The sequence below is a fragment of the Tupaia chinensis genome, unplaced genomic scaffold, assembly GCF_000334495.1.
Source record: "Tupaia chinensis unplaced genomic scaffold, TupChi_1.0 Scaffold145396_1, whole genome shotgun sequence".
NCBI lineage: Eukaryota > Metazoa > Chordata > Mammalia > Scandentia > Tupaiidae > Tupaia > Tupaia belangeri.
In genome coordinates, this window is record NW_006205257.1 from 64,431 (window position 1) to 86,143 (window position 21,713).

At 37.3% G+C, this 21,713-nt stretch overlaps 1 protein-coding gene across 1 annotated transcript in view; it reads left to right on the forward strand.

Annotated features, from left to right (window-relative positions):
* PHKA1 (phosphorylase kinase regulatory subunit alpha 1) overlaps positions 1–21,713 on the forward strand; it is a gene marked incomplete at its 5' end in the record, with an annotated part of 125,096 nt that overhangs the window by 60,934 nt on the left and 42,449 nt on the right. Inside the window, 5 exon segments of the mRNA XM_006168010.2 lie at positions 840–918; positions 4,909–5,075; positions 8,394–8,570; positions 10,374–10,465; positions 10,823–10,962. Of these exon segments, the coding sequence (XP_006168072.2) occupies positions 840–918; positions 4,909–5,075; positions 8,394–8,570; positions 10,374–10,465; positions 10,823–10,962 (655 nt within the window).

Genomic DNA, 21,713 nt, shown 5'->3' on the forward strand with positions numbered 1-21,713 from the left:
TGTGCATGCCCAAGATCCCAAGAGGAGAATGAAGGAGAAAGGATTGCGGTGTGGCCATCCCCCCTGGGGGGGGGATTTCTCGCTTTCTGTTTCTCTGTCTCTCTCTGTCTCTCTGGTGAGCGCACGTGTCCTATAGCAAAAACCTCTCTAAAAATAAAAACTAAATAAAAAATGAAAAATAAGTTATGAAAAAGAAATAAATTATGTAATAAGAAATTTCAGTGAAATTGTCACTGTGCAGCTTCAATTCTAGTATTAGAAAATAATTTACATATCATTAAAAATATATAATCATATATCCTATATCAAAACAGGTTTAATTCTTCCTTTATGATAGATAATTACATATCTCTATGTAATTTATAAACTCATAACTGAATGAGTTGCATACATACAATTGTTCACTAGTGTAAGACAAGAAAAATAACCACATACCTCAATAATTCACTCCCAGTAAACATTTGATTAATGAGAGATAAGTTCATTTTTCTCTTAGTTATTTGCTATCAAACATGAATTGAGGACTTCCCAGAGAGTTGAGAAAAATGAACAGCAACAAAACCACATCAGTAGGAGAACTGCTGTAAATTAGATATTTGGAGATCATTTAGAATTTGGTTTCCCAAATTAACAAATAATAAATATTATTATTAATACATAATAATTAATACATTATATTATTAATATATAATCAACATTATTATATATTGATATATTATTATTACATGAATACTACATTATATAATACATAATGTTTTATGTTAATATAAAATATTTTAAAATAAATATTGTGAATAAAATAAGCATGGTTCATTCAAAAAAAATCTCTTCACTTCAAGATGAAGATGGAACTAGTTTGAATTCAAGTATCCTGGCAGCCCTCCGAAAAATGCAGGATGGCTACTTTGGTGGGGCAAGGTAAGTGACCTGTATACATTCTAGTGAAATGAAATTAAATTTGAGAGCTGGGTATAGTAAGAGAAGACTTGTGATGCCTTTCTTTGTATCTTCAACAACACAATCTTATCCTACTCAGAGGAGCTAATCCTTGAAATGGATTGAATCAAGGAATTTCATGTTAAACAAGAAGATTGAAAGATTTTCCATCCTGTTTTTTTGCCTAGCGCTCAGAGGATTAGAAAACATACTCTTTCAGAAAAGAGGAAACTGTTGAATTATTCAATTCTGGTCTACATGCCATGTACTTTCTCTGATCTTTTGGGATGAATTCTGATAAACACTTGTGGCTTCCTTAGACAGATACTGCTCTGCTGTTTCAGGCAGCTAGTGTATTCAAATGCAAACTGCTTTCATCACTATACAATTGAAGCCCACGAAACAGTATTTCTGCATGTGTCTAAAGGTCACCATGTTTTGCTCAGATTTGCCTTTCCACACTTTTTTTTCCCCTAAGTTTTTATTTTGAAAAAAAAAGTTTTTTTATTTCCTCTGTGTGAGAGAGAGAGTGACATCCCCAACAGGGCCCTCACACTGTGATCCACCCCCAACTCCAGCTAGCCAGGATCAGTTGTGCATGTGCAAACGTTTGTACAGGGAGACCTCAGGACATGAATCTAGGACTTTCCTATGTGGCTTCAGTGTCATGGAACATTGCATCATCACTGCATTATCACAGCTGGCCAATTTTGAAAATTTTTAAATTTATAGAAATTGGTAAGAATAGTACTAAATGTCCACATACCCTTTCTCAAAATTCACCTGTTTTATTTTGTCTCACTATGCATTGTCTCTCTCCCCCTTCCCTCTCATCTTCTCTACCCTCATCTTCCACATATATATGTGCACATAAACACATACAATGTATTGGGTCATTGTAAAAGTCATGATATGTTTTTCTATGCAAAAATGCATCATGACTTTTCCAAAGACCCCATACTATATATACATAATAATACATATATGCTTTTTTGCTAAGAGAGTTAACCATAAACATCATGATTTTTCAACCTTAAATACTTCAGTTTCTATTATCTAAGAACAATTATATTGTATAGAAGTACAATATAATCATCACACTTGGGGAATTTCATGTTGATAACACTACCTTATACAGAGTCCATATTCCAAATTACCCAACTGTCCCAATGTTTTTCCATAGCTTTTTCTCCATTCCAGGATCCAACTAAAGATCACACATTAACATTAAGTTGTAGTATTTCTTTTAATCTAGAACAATTCTCCCAGTCTTTTTTAAGCATTCATGACAGTTTTCATTACATTTTTCTAAGAATGCAGGTGAATATTTAGTGGAATAGCTCTCAATTTGGATTTGTTCTGTTCATTCCTTTTGATTACATTCTGGCTAGATGGTTTTGGGAAAAACACTGCCTGTGTGATGTTGGATCCTTGCTTTAATTTAGAATTATTAAGATGGAGAGCTCCCCTTTAATGACTAGGAGAGATACAAGATGGAAATGAAGGTTTTTATTACTTACAGGTCCTGGGACAGGGTGAGAAGGTACACAGGACACCCAGAGGCCTCATACACAGAGGTCAGGGAGCATGTGGGAAGAGCAACAGACAAACAAGGATCCATGGAGCAATATTTTTATTGGGGATTGGGATCCATGGAGTTATTCAAAGTTATTCCAGATTTCCCATTGGAAATTTTAATTGGTAGATTTAAAGCAAGGAGGCATGAGTCCCAGAAAGTCACCAGTGACTGAGAGGTAGTCATTGTGCCATATCTGCATATCCCATGCAGAAACTTGGGATTAATAGGGCTAAACAAATTTATCTAAATATCTCACATGGCTATGGCCACCAGAAAGAAGTTGTATGAAGTAAATATCTGGATTGACCACACTGAGGACTAGGGGAAGTATAGAACTAGAAACTGTGTCAATGATGACTGAGCCCTGCTTCTGGTATGAAAAAGTTAAACCTATATGTAAAATGGATGCTAAGGTAACCTAAAACTGTAAGAATTAACTACAGTCCTTCTCAGTACATCATATTAGGAAATACATGAGATTGGTTTGTCATATTATTGATAATGTTAACCTTGATCACTTGATTGAAGTAGTGCTTGCTTGGTTTCTTCACATCTCTTCCCCAACAGTCTTTGACTAAATGGTGTTCACTTCCATGATTTTTTCATCAAATAGTTATTATTAATGGGGTTGTAACATGATGTTTCTGTGTTTCTATCATTCTTTACACATTAGTTGGAATTCTTAGTTTTAAAAGAGCTTTTATTTCTTCACTTTTTATTTTGCAGTTTAGTAAGAGTAGAGATTCATGGAACTTTTCATTTTGCAGTTTAGTAAGAGTAGAGATTCATGGATTCTTTTTTTTCTTTTTTCTTTTTTTTTTTTTTAGAGAGAGATTTTTGCTATAGTGCACATGCACTCACCAGAGAGACAGAGACAAAAAGGGAGAAATCACCCCCTGGGGAGATGGCAATGCCATAATCCCTCCTCCTCCAGTCTCCTCCCAGGATCCTGGGGATGCACACATGTACCTGCACCTGCACCCAGTGTGAATTTCAAGTCACCAGTCCAGGACTTGAACTGTGGTCAACTATGTGGGCATCCAATGATTTAACCATTATGCCATCTGCTGGTCCCGATTAATGGATTCTTATTTTATTTGATATGTTGTGGTCTGTTTCTGTTATTATTAATTTCAGTGTTTAAATTACCTAAGATCTGGCCACTGATAGCCCTTTCAAGCTGTGTTCTTTAGTACTATTGACTTTCCTTTGGGGTTTTGCAATTGGCTATATAAGTAGGGGAGGATATGACTTACAATCTCTACAAATTATAAAGTACAATCTTTTATGTTCAAAATGGTCTTTGGGGGTATTTTTTAATGATGTGATAGATTTGTGATGAGTTTCCCTCATTCCTTCCTGGCTTCTCTAGTAGTCAATGAATTTTTTAATAAGATGTTTGACATAGTTAGCAAAAAGTATATGGCAGTAGAAGAAAGAAAAACTGACCTGCATGTAGATCATGAACCCATAATTATAGCCTTCACTAGCACAATTCCCTCATCATTTAAACTGTACACTATGCCGAGGCATGCTTTAAATTTTCACTTTCTACAAAATATATACTGATGTATGAGCAGTAGTAATCTCTCAACAAACATGCTAGGTATTTTTTTATCACTAAGATTGGATTGTTTTAAAAAGGATCACAGGGGTCCAACAGGTGGTGTCGTTATTGAGACCCTGGACTCCCACATAGCTGACCTTGGTTTGAATTCCAGATCTGGTGGCTTGCCTTCTCACTTTCCCTCTCTCCCTTTCTGTCTCTCTCTGGTCAAAATTTTAATAGTAATAATAAATAAAATTGAATAATTAATTTTTCTTGAGAGGTTTTTTCGCTATAGGGTGCTTGCGCTCACCAGACAGACAGAGAGAGACATAGAGACAGAAAGCGAGAAATCACCCCCCAGAGGGGATGGTCACGCCGCAATCCCTTCTCCTCCATTCTCCTCTCAGGATCTTGGGCACGCACGCACATGCGCCCACCGTGAGTTTTAAGCCACCGGGTCTGGGACCTGAACCGCGGTCGACTACGTGGGAGTCCAGCAACAAAGCCATTACGCTAACTGCTAGTTCCCAATAAGTAATTCTTTAAAAGGGATTTTGGGCCAGCCCATGGTCATCTAGATTCTACACGACCGACTATATGGTTTAAGTCTCTGACCCAGCAGCATGTTTTTAACAAACTGGGCACACGTGCACCCAAATTCCTGAAAAGAGGGAGAAATAGAGGACAAGGGATTGCTGCATGTCCACAGCCCACAGGGGGTGCTTTCACAGTTTCCCTTTCTATCTATCTATGGTGAGCACATGTGCCCTCTAGCAAAAAAAAATTTTTTTAAAAAATGGATCTCCCCTGATTTTCTGTTTTGTATCTACTCTCTACTTGTCAGAGTTCAAACAGGTAAACTGTCAGAATTTTTAACAACATCTTGCTGTACACATTTGAGCTTCATGGACCCTGGGCCTGAGGGTAAGCTGTACAGTGAAGATTATGATGACAACTATGATGAACTGCAGTCTGACAACTGGATAAATGGTTACGATTCAACCAGTAATGGTAAGGAGGCTTCATAAAGCACTGGCCTGGCTGGACAAGAATATAAAATATTGTTTAGCATCATCCTTAATAATTTACACTACCAGCAGTCTCACAGTGTACCACCGCCATTCCTGTTTAATACATCTAGATTTATACTTTTGTTTGGCTTCACTTTTCATCCCTCTACTTACCTTCAGATTCTAGTGTAATATCCCTGTAGTGATTGTGAAGTGTGGAGCTGGACTTTCTCTTACTAAGGTTAGGGAAGATTCTCTTCTGGGTGTTTGAAGCAGCTGGTTATTTAGAACTAGAAAGAAGCAGTAGTGAGTGAGAGATATTTAATCCAAGGATATAGGAGGAAAATTAACATATACAATATTGTTTTGACATTAAAAAGCATAAACATTAAATTTATTGGAATATTTTTGATAATATTCGAGTAGCATATCATAATTTCTAGGGAAGTCTGTGTATTGTAGTTTGAAAAAAGCCTATTAGGTATACCTAACGTTTTCACATTACAAACCAGTCAAATAAAGCACAACAAAATCAAAATCTAATTGACTACTGAGAATACAAAGATGATAAAGTAAGAAAACATTAAGGGGCATAGATTTATAATGGTTGAGAAACACTGATTTTCAATATTAAAATACAGATGTTCTTCAACTTACATTGGGGTTATGTCCCAATGAACCCATAGTAAGTTGAAAGTATTGGAAGTCAAAATTGCATTTTAATACTCCTAACCTACTGAGCCTCATAAATCAGCCTAGCATACCTTAAACATGCAGAGATCACTTATATTATCCTATAAGTGGACAAAGTCACCTAACACAAAATCTGTTTTATAATGAAGTATTGAATACTTCATGTAATTTATTAAACAGTGTACTGGAAATGAAAGCCAGAAGGGTTGTGTGGGTACTCAGAGTATGGTTTCTAGTGAACATGGATCACTTTTCACCATCATAAAGTTGACAAATCCTAAACTGAGTCATTGTAAGTCTGTATTGACCTAGGCAGAGTGAGCATTACATTGCTTTAGTCCCCAAAAGGCCAATAAGAAAATTGTTTAGCTATTTAAAACATGGTGCCTATTTTCACTGTCTGGTTATTTGATTGTAGCTGAGGGCAGCAAATTTCTTCATTTTAAGAGCAATGTGTTGGTGGGGAAAAAATTAATTTGCTTTTCTCAGTCAGATAGCAAACATAATCTCAACTGCAATAGACTAACACATTAGCAGTCAAGACGACTATTTTCTGTTTGGGCTCAGTATTTGCTCACTAAGTACCACTTCATTTACTCTGCATTTGTTTTTTTCAAGATCTAAAATAGTTTGAATTTCCTTGTTGAAGTACATTAAATTTAAGACTATTATTTACTGTTATCAATAATAACCAAGATTGTGATGTCTATTAGTATAAAACTTTGAAAATTAGACAAAATGATCATAGACTGTGGTTGTTTGCTATCCCATGAACATTGTGATTTTCATCTGTAACACTCATTCCCTTGGATTACTTTCTAAAATCTATCTTTTTAATGATACATATCACTAAGATTTTTGTTGTTGTTGATTTTTTAAGTTTTTTTTGCCATAGGTTGTATGTGCTCGCCAGAGAGAGACAGAGAGAGATGGTGAGAGAGAAAGTGAGAAATCACCCCACAGAGAGGATGGCCACACTAAAATCCCCTGTACATTCTCTTCTCTGGATTCTGGGCATGTGCAAGCACACACGCCCTGCGTGAGTTTAAGCTACCAGGTCTGGGACTCAAACCGTGGTCAACTACATGTGAGAATCCAACACCTTGATCACTATGTCACTTGCTGGCCCCACTAAGTTTTATATTATGGCATCTGATTCACTTTTCAGCCTCTGGATCTACTCATTAGTGTTCTCATAATGGGTGTGCTCATTGCTTGCCAGCCCTTCTAATGGGTAGAGAGCTTCTCTGCATATTCTTCATAATCCTCCACTCCAGTATCTATATTGTAATCAAGGTTAAAATATTTGTCATTAGGATGTCACTGAATATGAATTCCATTCTTACAGCTCTGTTAATTCCCATTAGTTACATCAGAGCACAGAAAGACATCTGGAGAGATATCATAGAGGATTGTTAGTACCTACATGATACACAACTGAGCTAGCCAACTTCAGTATTGATCTGGACAATGAGTTTTTCCAACCATAAATACTGAAAATATGAATGTAAAGTTGAAATATTAAGCATCCACAGAGAATTTGTGTGTTTTTGTTTATATTATCCATATTCAGAGATAATGTTAGACGATGGTATATGAGGTAGGGAGGACAAGAGGATAAAGATCATACCTACCTTATTCACCACTGAAACCTCAGCACTTAGTACGTTGTACAGAGTAAGCAATAAATATCTGATGAATAAACAAATGAGGTGATTAAAAAGGCAAATGTGGGGACCAGCAGTTGGCTTAATGGCTATGTCACTGGACTCCCATGTAGTTGACCACGGTTCAAGTCTCACACCCGGTGGCTCACACTCACACCTGGCGCATGTGCGTGCATGCCCAAGATCCCAAGAGGAGAATGGAGGAGAAGGGATTGTGGCATGGCTATCCCCCTTGGAGGGCGATTTCTCACTTTCTGTCTCTCTGTCTCTTTCTTGTCTTTCTGGCGAGCACATGAGCCCTATAGTAAAAACCTCTCATAAAAAAAAAGAGAGAGAGAGAAAAGAAAGGTGAATTTGTGGCAAGTAATCCTTTCTACACCAATGCTACATGAGGATTGTGTTTTCATTAGCAATTTCATAGCTGCCATTTGTATTAATAGAATCCATTTACAGCTAGGCTCAATGTTTGGTGGAAGATTTTTGCCCTTCCTCAAACCTTCATCACAAAAGTGTTTTCATAGTAATGGGACTTGAAGCACCCTCACCCTATTCTGCTCTTCCTACATCACCGCTACCACCACTACCACCACCACAAGTACCATTACATGCTCACACACACACACACACAAAGATTGTGAAATGTTTGTTCCAGCTGTCCAAGAGTAAGTTCATACTGCATCCAGTAACTCTAGCCTTGTCTCAGCAAAGCTGAATAACCAATGGGTCCTGGTAGATGACCAAAATTCCAAATCTTAAAGCTATGAGGTTGTATAATGATCACAAGTTTTGGGGTTTTTTTTGTTTGTTTGTTTTTGTTTTTGTTTTGTTTTCATGAGCTAAAAATAGCTCACGTCTGGTGCTCTGTTGTGGGCATAGGAACCACTAATTCTGTTTGCTGGGGTAGATTGTGAAGTGACTAAAATGTTCATTTTTTCCCCCTTCCCTCACTAACCTTGCAGCTCGCTGTGGTGATGAAGTTGCTCGTTATTTAGATCACCTTTTGGCGCACACTGCTCCCCATCCTAAACTTGGCCCTACCTCACAGAAGGGAGGGCTAGATCGGTTCCGAGCTGCTGTGCAAACAACCTGTGACTTCATGTCCTTGGTGACCAAGGCCAAGGAGCTGCATGTACAGAGTGAGTAATGCCATGACTCACTAGAGTCAGGCACAGGTTGACCTGAAGCCCAGAATGGGGGTGGGGTATTGATTACAAATGTAAGCAGGAACTTCGTTATGTTTACCACTTCATTCCCAGCATTTCATACAACACCTAGAACATATTAGGCACTCAAATATTAGTAAAATTAATGAATTGGGTATAGTTTTACTGAGGATAGTGCTGTGTAGTCTGGTTTTTAACCAGTAAAATGACAAGAACATGCTGAACAAGAGACATGGAGTGTATTCTATTTTAACATCAAGGTAAAGAAAATGGCAGAAAGGGCTTTTTCCTTTGGAAAAATTACTTCTTTACAAGTTATTTTGTTTAAAGAGAAATCATTGCAAAACTGTTACAAGATAGCCACACAGAGGGAGATAGTTTCCCTTAACTACATTTGATTCTCTTAAGCCAGCTATAACTTTTACAGTCAGTTGTTTCAGCAATGTAGAACTGTTTGGTCAAATACAATACTCATTCTGCACATGACCACCACTCTCCTTCAGTAGTATTTGCAGTGGAGGATATCTTCTACTGCACATTGCCAGAAGTAGTCATGATTCCTGAGAGTGTTCAGTGCCTCTGTAGTAGCCATATATGAAGGGAGAGAAGGGCTCTTTGACCATATCTAGAGGACCTTCAGGTTAACATTTTGCAGATGATGACAGTGACTGAGATGCATGCTCTTGCTGTCTAAAACTTTATTGACCATTACTAACCAAAGATATTAAACAATGAACATGAGAAGTCATTTAACATTTAGAATAAGGAAAGCTTAGCATATTGAGTATGCACCCTTGAGAAAGGGCTCGTGTGAAGAGATAAACTTTGTTAAGTTATATTTCTTGATTGTGAATTTGAAAACATAAGCTTAATTCCCAGCCGTGCTACTGACTTGCTTGAGCAGTTATTTGAGTACTGTATCTCTCTTTCTTTATCTGTAAAATGGTGAAAATGACACAGTAATCTTCCCTTAGAGATTACGGTAAGTGTCTCAACAATGAACTGTAAGTAAAAGATGATAATAATAATAATCTTAGGAATATCTCAAAGTTGGTTAGCTGCTACTTTTTTTTTTATTCCCTAGATAGAATCATCCATTCACATATTCAGAGGGAAATCCAACCACTAGCAGCCAGGTATACTCCTGGGAAAGTAAAAATATATATATACAAAAAAAGCTGGTTTCATTGTGTTATATATGGTATAGTGTCAAAGTGTCAGCAATAGCACCATTGTGGTGTGAATTACATTAGTAGAATTTATTATCTTATATGTCCAGACAGTGCTATAATTCTAGAAATTTAATTCAAAAAATATGTTTATGCATAAATTGGACATTCTTTAAATTATCTACTACTCATATTTCTTTTATATTATCAAGAAAGGAGAAATTTCTCATTTCTTGTTCTATAAAGAATTGATCCAGGGGCCAGCAGTTAGCATAATGGCTATGTCGCTGGACTCCCATGTAGCTGGCCACAGTTCGAGTCCCGGACCCGGGGGCTTAAACTCACGCCGGGCACGTGTGCGTGCGTGCCCAAGATCCTGAGAGGAGAATGGAGGGGAAGGGATTGTGGCGTGGCCATCCCCCCTGGGGCGTGATTTATCGCTTTCCATCTCTCTATCTGTCTTTCTGGCGAGCGCACACGCCCTATAGCAAAAAGCTCTCAAAAAAAAAAAAAGAATTAATTCATGTGTGACCTCATTGTTGAGGTCAGCTATCCATTTTTATCCATCTTCTAATTAACCTTTTCCATAAATGTCAATTTCTTACAGATGTTCATATGTATCTTCCTACGAAATTATTACAGGCTTCCCGGTCTACATTCAAATTACTTGATTCACCTCACCCCCCACAAGAGAACCAGGTAAATTTGCACATGAGGTTTCCTATCAGCTTTTTGCAAAAGCCATCTTTATGAGAAGTAATATAATTAGCCATTTTGGTTGCTGTTAATAACTAGCAATAGGCAAAATGCTGTCCTGATGAAAGTATATGTCCTCTTTAGTTCACTTTTAAAGTGGGCAAGTTTCTTAGTCTTTAAAGAAAACTAGACTGCTATATCATATGTCTTGAAGGTGTCATTGTTTTTACTTTGCTTTTCATGAATATTTAGAGAATTCTTATGGAAAAGGTTCAGAAGTGAAAAGAGTACTTATCCTAGGACATTATTTAAGTTGAGCACTTCTGGATTTATTTCTTTTTGTCATTTCTCAAACAAAAGGTTCCCTCTGTTCGTGTAGAAATGCATCTCCCTAGAAACCAGTCTGGGGAGGTGGACTTCAACGCACTGGTTTTACAGTTGAAGGAGACCTCAAGCTTACAGGAACAAGCTGATATCCTCTACATGCTGTATACTATGAAGTAAGTGATGGATAGTATCAGTCTACTTTAATGTTTATATATAGAAAAAGCACAGTAGTAAATAGAGCACAGGTTTGGAGATTCATTAATGTGGATTTAAATACAATTTAGCAGCCTACCCACTGTGTGACTTCAAACCCTCAATTGTCCTCATTTATAAAATTTGGATTATACCTACATCATAGAATTGTAAAGATAAAACAAGGGGGGGCCAGCAGGTAGCATGATGGTTAAGGTGCTGGACTCCCACATGGCCAACCACAGTTCAAGTCCCAAACCTGGTGGCTTTCTTTCTCTCTTTCTCTCTCTCTGTCTCTATCTCTCGCTAGTAAAATCTAAAAGAAAAATAACAATGATGATGAATAAAATTAAATAAAATAATTCTAAAGACAAAAGAAAAAAAGATGAAACAAAGTATAATATGGGGAGTCAGATGGTGAAATGATAGTACAATACAACTCTCTGTAAGACAATCCCACATAGGAAGGTTTCTAGTTCATGTCTGAAGACCTCCATTAGTATACCAGGGACATGCTTGGCCATGATCCAGGGCTGGCAAAAGGCTAGGGATGGGTTGTAGCATTGAGAGATTTGGGGGTGCACTCCATGCTCTCTCTCATGGAAGACAGAGATATATTTTTTAATTAAAAAAAGCTTTTATATGATTTTTCCTCCTTAGTCATGGGAGATACATTTCAAGACTCCCAGTGGATGCCTGAAACCACAGAAAATACTGAATTTTATATACACTATATTTTTTTCCTATACATACATGTCTATAATGAATTTTAATTTATAAATTAGGCACAATAAGAGATTAACTACAATAACTAATAATAACACAAAACAATTATATAACAATATACTGTAATAAAAGTTATGTGAATGTGGCCACTCTCTCAAAATATCTTATTGTACTGTACTCATCCTTCTTGTGATGATGTGAGATAATAAAATCAACAGCACTGAGATGAAGTGAGGAGAGTGACATATGCATTGTGACATAACATTAGGCTACTATTGAGCTTCTAATGATGTGTCAGAAGATTTACTTTAGGTGGTCTTGGAGGATTGAACCATTATGTTCTCAATGGTTGGATGTCAGGAGCAGATGATCTCAGTGGTTGAGGATCCTCAATAGTTGAAGGAGTTTTTATGCCAAAACCTTTTGGAAAAACATTGTAATCAGAAGTTGTCTCTTTCTCTTTAACTCATCAAAGTGTTGCTGCAGAGGTTGTAAATCTTCAGAGAGCATATGGATGACTTTAATGCTGCATTTAATCCAAGGATCTTATTCCCTAATTTTGTCCTTTAATATCTGTGCAATTCAAAACACTTCATCAAATTTTGTTAATGTCCACATTGCTGGTTCTGCTTCAGTTTCTTTTTCTTCATCTTCCTCTTCTTTTATAGATGACTCAAGTCCTTCCAATTCCTCATTTGTTAACACTTCTTGTGGCTTTCTTTCAGTATGTTGTTCCACTTTGTCAAGCATGTGGACAAATCTTCTCCACCAACTTGTATGTATGAATGATTTTCCTAACTTCTCCATTAATCGCTGGGAAGCCTTTAAAATCAATCATGACTTCACTCCATAAGTTCTTCCAGCAGGCATTTGCAGTTTCTAGTTTTAATTCATCCATTGCAGCTCTAATGAATGTTGCCATACAGAGAATCAGGAAGGTCTCAACTTGAATAAGAAAAAAAAATCAATTAACAAATACCAACAGAGATAATGCAGATTTTGGAATATTTAACAAGGGTTTTAAAGGAACCATTGTAAAATACTTCAACAAGCAATTATGAGCATACTTGAAGCAAGTGAAAAAACTGAAAGTTTCAGCATAGAATTAAAACACATAAAGGCAAACCAAATGGAAATTTTAGATATGATAAATATAGTAGCAAATGAAACAGCAGAATACAGAGAACTAAGGATAGAAGTAGTAAACTCGAAGAAATAACCCAATCTGAACAAACAAGAGAAATAGACTTAATAAAATGAATAAAAGCTCAAGCCTGCAGATGGTGTGGAGGTTAGGCTGCTGAATCTCACATAATATACTGTAATAAAAGTTATGTGAATGTGGCCACTCTCTCAAAATATCTTATTGTACTGTACTCATCCTTCTTGTGATGATGTGAGATAATAAAATCAACAGCACTGAGATGAAGTGAGGAGAGTGACATATGCATTGTGACATAACATTAGGCTACTATTGAGCTTCTAATGATGTGTCAGAAGATTTACTTTAGGTGGTCTTGGAGGATTGAACCATTATGTTCTCAATGGTTGGATGTCAGGAGCAGATGATCTCAGTGGTTGAGGATCCTCAATAGTTGAAGGAGTTTTTATGCCAAAACCTTTTGGAAAAACATTGTAATCAGAAGTTGTCTCTTTCTCTTTAACTCATCAAAGTGTTGCTGCAGAGGTTGTAAATCTTCAGAGAGCATATGGATGACTTTAATGCTGCATTTAATCCAAGGATCTTATTCCCTAATTTTGTCCTTTAATATCTGAGCAATTCAAAACACTTCATCAAATTTTGTTAATGTCCACATTGCTGGTTCTGCTTCAGTTTCTTTTTCTTCATCTTCCTCTTCTTTTATAGATGACTCAAGTCCTTCCAATTCCTCATTTGTTAACACTTCTTGTGGCTTTCTTTCAGTATGTTGTTCCACTTTGTCAAGCATGTGGACAAATCTTCTCCACCAACTTGTATGTATGAATGATTTTCCTAACTTCTCCATTAATCCCTGGGAAGCCTTTAAAATCAATCATGACTTCACTCCATAAGTTCTTCCAGCAGGCATTTGCAGTTTCTAGTTTTAATTCATCCATTGCAGCTCTAATGAATGTTGCCATACAGAGAATCAGGAAGGTCTCAACTTGAATAAGAAAAAAAAATCAATTAACAAATACCAACAGAGATAATGCAGATTTTGGAATATTTAACAAGGGTTTTAAAGGAACCATTGTAAAATACTTCAACAAGCAATTATGAGCATACTTGAAGCAAGTGAAAAAACTGAAAGTTTCAGCATAGAATTAAAACACATAAAGGCAAACCAAATGGAAATTTTAGATATGATAAATATAGTAGCAAATGAAACAGCAGAATACAGAGAACTAAGGATAGAAGTAGTAAACTCGAAGAAATAACCCAATCTGAACAAACAAGAGAAATAGACTTAATAAAATGAATAAAAGCTCAAGCCTGCAGATGGTGTGGAGGTTAGGCTGCTGAATCTCACATGGCCAACTACACGGTTCAAGTTCTGGATTGGACAACTTGAAAATCATGCAGGGCACATGTGTGAGCATGTCCAAAGTCGTGAGAGGAGACTGGAGAAGGGATTGCCACATGGCCAACCCCCTAGGGACATGATTTCTCACTTTCCCTATCTCCTCTCTCTGACAACCATAAATGCTTTTTTTAGTAAAAACTAAAAGAAAAACAATTAAACTAAATTAAAAATGAATAGACATGTAGGACTATAAAACATAACCAAAATACTATTATCATATCTAAAAATATTCAGAAGTATTCCTTAACATTATCAAATATCCAGTAAGCATTCAAATCTCTCTAAACATCTCATACATGTATATTTTGTACTTGATTTGCTTAATTCAGGATGCCCTGAAGGTCTGTACACTGCACCAGGTTATATTATGTCTTAAGTGCTTTTAACATATAGATTCTACTTTCCTCTTTTATCCTCTTGACTGTATATTGAGTAAGTGCGTTGTTTGTCCTGTAAGTTTTCCACATTCTGCATTTTGCTGATAGTAGCCTCTTGATGTCATTTAATATATTGCTCTCTACTTTGTATTACCTGTTAATTGATAGCTGGATATACATATGATAGATCCAGGTTCAATTTTTTAATTAGGCATAGCAGCTTCATAGGTGATGCTGTTTACTTTCAGGAGGTATAGATGTCTCTTTGTTGTTCTGTCATGTTAAGATTGATCAGGCATTGTTAACCTGTTCAAACCTTTTTAACATTAGCATGATTTTAGCAACCATCTGTTGTCATTGCCTGGATACATTATTTAATTAAGGGTTGTCAAATCCTGGACTTACAGCTATACACGCTGAATTTTCTTTTCTTTTCTTTTTTTTTTTTTTTTTTTGTGCCAAAGGATGCATATGCTCATCAGAGAGAGAGAGAGAAAGAGGGAAAAAGTGAAAAAAACACCTCCCATGGGAAATGGTCATGCTGCAATCCCTTCTCCTCCATCAGTCCCTTGTTTTGGGATTTTGGACACACAGACACATGCACGTCCAATGTGTCTCTGAAGCCACAGGGTCTGAGACTCAAACTATGCAGTGGGCTCTGTGGGATCTGACTACCCCAACCACCAGGCCACAAAGTCAGCCCCATAATAATCTTTTTAATGCTTGTATCTTACCAAATCTTTTTCCTGTTTAAAACTCTTCAATTTGCTTCTCTTAAAGCAAAGGAGAAAGTTCAAGATCCTCGATATGGCATACCAGAACCCCCATGATAACATTCCAGACCTCTCTTTCATTATTCATTCTATCCTATAATTAATGTTCCAGCAACACTAGAGTGCTGGTAGTTTTCCAACGACTCTATGCTGTTTCTCATTTCTGTGCCTTTATTCATGTTATTATTACTGCATAGAGCTCTTTTCCTCTTCTTTACCATACTGACTTGTACTCATCCTGTAAAACTCAACTTTATAACATATTCTCCAAGAAGTCATCTCTGAAACCTCCTCCTTTCCTTTCCCCTGCTCCATAGGTACTCTCCTGTAATATACTATATATACCACAAAAACTACATTCCCATGTTACTTTTTATATATGTATATCACCTTACTAGATTAAGATCCTTAAGATCAGCGACTATATTTTCTTTATCTGTAGCCTCAGAATATTATTTCTTTTCTTACAGTACATCCTCAATATAGATTGATCAAATGAATGAAGTTCTTCATTTGATCCTTATACTTTTTTTTTTAATTTACCAAATATGTATACCCTCGGAGTAGTGGGACAAAGAAAGCACCACATGGGGCATGGTCACAGCAGAATAATTTCTCCTCCATTTCTCCATCCATCAGGATTTAGGGTATGTACATGCATGTACCCAGTGTGTTTTTTAAGCTGCTGGGGCCAGGATTCGAACCATGTAGTCAGCTATGTGAGACCCAGCTTCCTGAACCAGCAGACCATGAAGCCATTGCATTTTTTCCTTATACTTTTTTCTATGAGGTAGATGGTCTCTATACTCTTTACAGATAGGAAAAGCCAGCTCAGAGAGGTTGATCAACTTGTTCAAGGCCACACAAGCTAGGTAAAGTGATAAGATTTAAAACCTTGGTTTCTCTGACTCCAATGCCCTCCTGTTTCTATCAAACTATTTAATGAGTACATTGATGCTGTTAATTGGAGCAAAATTTTACATATCCAATTGTTTTTAAAAGAATTCAAACAGATTTTTAGGTATTTAGGTCCACCTGCATTGTATATTCTTCAAAAACCCCACCCTACATCTACAAGTAGACAAGCCAAACTACAGCTGCTCTTCAGTGATCACTAACCCAGACACTCCTCACAGTACTGCTGAGTTCATGATCTCTCCTTCTTGGCGTTCCTTTGCCCTTGTCCCTTCCAGATGGTAGAACTTGGGCCATAAGCTTTAGGATAATCACATGCTATGAGGATTTCCCCTTTCTTACAACCCTGTCCAAGTGACTCTTAATAATGCTTATTCTGTGTTACTGTCATACATACATACACAAAGCAAGAGTCTTAGTATTTTTTATCTTTGTTTTCTTCTTTATTCAATAAGTATCTGTTGAGTACTTATTATGTTCCAAGTGCAATGCTAAATGCAAAGTAATGAAAAGATAAGATGAAAGGAGATAAGAGGTAAAGATAGAATGTCTGTAACTTGAATGGAAACTGAAGTTCAGAGAGGTAGTTGAGATGGGCAAACAAAGGAAGTTGTACCCCAAAAATTCATACTTTCTCACCAATTTAGATGATCCATGGTTGACTGCCCTCTTCTGCTCCTAACACATGACTTGTCTTTATGTAATCCTGTACATATTAACTTTACCATGATGCCTGAGTGACCCCTGCAATATCACTAAAACTAGTACTCCAGGTAATATCAAAGCTCTTTTTTTTGGGGGGGGGGCAGCGTTTTTTGCCATAGGGCACATGCGCTCACCAGACAGACAGAGAGAGACAGAGAGACAGAAAGCGAGAAATCACCCACCGGGGGGATGGCCACGCCGCAATCCCTTCTCCTCCATTCTCCTCTCGGGATTTTGGGCACACATGCACATGTGCCCAGTGTGAGTTTTAAGCCACCGGGTCCAGGATGCAAACCACAGTCGACTACATGGGAGTCCAGCAACATAGCCATTACGCTAACTGCAAAAGCTCTTGATTGTGTTTGATGTTCTGCGTGGATTTAATGTACTTGGAATTCTGTCCAATATACCCTGTGAACATAAGAGTAAATGAATGAGAAACACAGCTTCCTAAGTTTAGTGATAAGTGGTCCTTCCCTGAATTGTCTGTTCCTAATCTTGGTTTATTTTTCACTGGGCTATTTTATTTTTATTTTTATTTTTTCAAATCTTGTTTGTAAGTCTGTTTTTTGTTTTTGTTTTTGTTTTTGTTTTTGTTTTACTTGCCAGAGGGCATGTGAATTCACCACAGAGAGAGAGAGAGAGCATGAGCCTCATCCCCCAACACATACCCATAGGGTCTGTTCATACTGCAATTCTTTTTTCTCATTTTCTCCATCCTGTCAAGATTTGTCACATATACACACAGGCCCAGAGTGGTTTTCAGGCTGCCAGAGCAGGGATTGAAACTGCAGATTGTCATGTGGTATCCAGCTTTTTATGCCTAGCACATAACCACTGTGCTACAGGGCCAGGCCTATTTGTATTTTCCTTAATGATATTACTATTTTCATTATGAATGTTACACAACTATTTTGTCCATTGGGACATCTGCCCCAGATGGCCTTGCTACATTGTGAACTGTTTGTGGCTGGGAAGGGTGCTGCAGAGAGTGGCTTATCCCCTCCCCCACATGCCTTGGAACTCTGAAGTGTGTTCAGTGGAACTTGGAGAACCCTGTCTTGTCCTGGCCCCTGTGCCATTGGGACATACTCCCCAGACAACCTTGCTGCATAGTGAGCCCTTTGTGGCTAGGAGGAGTGCTGCAGAGAGTGGGTCATCCCCTTCCCCACATGCCTTGGAACTCTCAGGTGTGTTCATTGTGACTCAGAGAAACCCATCTTGCCCCAAACCCCATGCCATCAGTACATCCACCCCAGCAACAGGCCTAGCTGCACTGATCTGCAGAGACACTGAGCTGCAGAGAGACTGTGGCTTATCCCTTGTCACACCTCTGAATTCTTAGACTTCAGTGTTTCTTAAAGCATCTGGCATGCAACGTGTGCTACACAACCCCTTCTCTCTTCCTCAATTGAAGCTCAGCAGCTCAGCCCCAGGTATACCTGTTTTCTAGAAACTTGGAAGACTTTGAATTATCCAAGTCCTGAGACAACAGCGTAGGTTGCTGCATGAACACTAGGGAAGTAGAGCAGCAGAGAGATTGCTGATCACCTCTTCCTGCTGGCCTTTGAACACTCAGAATTAACTTGAACAATTTAGAAAGAAAGGTATAATTCACCTAATGACTAGAAACCATTGTAAAGGCACAAGAAATATGAGAAACCAAGAAAATAGCTCTCCTCATCAATTCCTCATTATCCAGAGGAAATATTATGGAACTCTTGGAAATGTCAGATAAAAAAAATCAGAATATTTACAGTGACAAAACTAAATGAGATGCAAGAGAAAAGAGACAATGAGCTATAAGAGATGAGGAAGTCTTTTCACAATTTGAAAGAAGAAATAGACACCATACAAGAAACAGAATTGTTAAAGATGAAGATTGTAATACAGAAAATTGAAAACATCCCTCGAAAGTATTAAAAGCAGATTAGAAAATGGAGGAGATGGGATTGCAGCATGGCCATCCCCCCTGGAGGGGGGTGATTTTTCGCCTTCTGTCTATCTCTGTCTCTCTAGCAAGTGCACACACCCTGTAGCAAAAACCTCTCAAAAAAAAAAAAGACATTGAAAATGACACAAAGACATGGAAGGACATCCATGTTCCCGGATTGGAAGAATTAATATAATCAAAAATGACATCTTTACTCAAATTAATCTACATATTGAATGCAATTCCAATCAGATTACCAGAGACATTCTTCACAGATCTAGAGAAGACAATCATAGAATTCGTCTGGGATCATAAAAGACCAAATATTGCCAAAGCAATCCTGTGCAAGAAGAGTGGAGTGTACGGCCTCTCACTCCCTGGCCCCAAAATATGTTATAAAGCTGTGATAATCAAAACAGCATGGTATTGGCACAAAAACAGACAAGTGGAACAATGGAACAGAATAGGAACTCCAAAAATAAACCCTGAAACATATAGCCAACTGATTTTTGACAAAGAATATCAGTCAATTCAGTGGGGGAGGGGGGTGGGGGGGGAAAACCTCTAGCAAATGGTGCTAGAAAAACTGGAAATCAACCTGCAGAAAGATGAAAGTGGACCCCCAACTTTCACCATTAACAAAAATCAACTAAGTTGATCAAAGTTCTAAACCTAAGACTTCCAACTATAAAACTACTGGTGGAAAACACTGGGAAAACTCTGGGAAACATTGGGGCAGGCAAATACTTTTTAAATAAGACCCCCAAAGCATATTCAATAATCCCAAAAATAGACAACTGGGATCACATCAGATTAAGAAGTTTTTCACAGCAGAAGACACAGTAATTAGTGTGAATCAACAACCCTCAGAATGGGAAAATATTTTTGTAAAGTATGCCTCAAATAAGGCATAGTTTAACAAGATAACCAGAATACACAGGGAATTTAAGTGGCTTACCCTCCTCCCAAATGATTAACCCAATTAAACGATGGGGAAATGATCTGAACAAAAAACTCTCTAAGGAAGACATATGAACAGCCAAAAAGCGTACGAAAAAATGCTCAACACCTCTCATCATAAGAGAGCTGTAGATCAGATTAAAACCACAATGAGATACCCTGTCACCCCTGTCAGAATGGCAAAGATTAAAAATACAAAAAATAGTAAGTGTTGGCATGATTGTAGTGAAAGGGGAACTCTCCTACACTGTTGGTTGGAATAAAAATTGATCCAACCACTGTGGAAAACAATATGGAGCTTCCTCAAAGACCTACAAATAGAACCACCTTATGATCCAGCAATTCCATTCCTTGGTATATACTCAAAGGACAAGAGAATGCTCAGTCAGAAAAGTGCTTGCACATCTATGTTTATTGTGACATTATTCATGATTGCTAAGACATGGAACCAACCCAAATGTACATGAACAGATGAATGGATTGAAAAAATGTGGCACATATACTCCGTGGAATACTATTCAGCTATAAAAAATAACAAGACCTTAGCATTTGATAGAAAGAGGATGAATATGGAAGATTTATAGCTGAGTGAAGAAGTCAGGCTATGAAAGTGAGGCATTGTATGTCTCCACTTAACATCTCCCAACTGTCCACACTCTATGTTAGAAACTGAAAGATTGGAGGCCATAAAAGCATTGAAAATAGTTATGGACACTGGAGACAGTGTGGAAGGAGAATGAGAGAGGAGAAGAGTGCAGGGAAGGAAATTAGGGAAAAAAAAATAGAGAAGTAAGACATTTGTGAGACACATAAATGGTTTATTATTATCTGTTGATAACTGTATAGTATTCTCAACTGGACAGATCTGAGGTGTATTTCATCTTGGGTAAATTCTCTCTACACTAAATGATGTTTAGTGATTGAATGTATATAGTAATAATAATAAATAAAATATTTTGTCCATAAATCTTGCTTTTTAATTTTGTTTATATGCCTTTCTCTATGCAAAAGTTTAGTGGGCTTTTTTTAGTTTTTATGTTATGGTTTGTTATTCACATTTAATTGTTGTACATCTCTAGAGCACGCAATATGCTTTTTCAGAGTATGCATGCAGTATGTGACAATCAAGTTAGGGCAAATCAAAAGATCCAAAGATATAATGGTAGGGAGGACAAGTGTAGATACCAGAGATGGTAGGATATGGGAGTTGGATAGCAGAGATAGCAGAGGGTAAATAGGAGGGACTCAGGAAAGGAATGATAAAAGGCTCAGTTTTTATATAGTCAAATCAAATTATTTTTTTCATTTTGACTTCTGGATTTCTTTTTTCTTTCTTTTTTTTTCTTTTAATTTGCTACAGGGCTTATGTGCTCGCTGGAAACAAAGAATGACAGGGAAATCACGTTCCAAAGGAGATGGCCACACCACAATCCTTTCTCCTCCATTCTCCTCTCAGGATTTTGGACTCACACATATGATATGTTTTTCAATCCATTAGGTCTGGGACTCAAACTGTGTGATCAGCCATGTAGGATCCAGCTGCCTTGACCACCATGCCAACTTGCTGGCCCAATTTCTGGGTTTTTTATCATGCACAACAGACCTTCTCTACTCTCAGAATTTAAAAATATTTTAAATATCTTCAACATTTATTTATTTATTTTTTATTATCATCATAATCTTGTTTATATTACATTGGATTGCATATAACTTTACAGTGTATTACATTGCTTTTTCAAAAGGGAATGCCATGCATGTCAGTCAATACAGAGACATTAA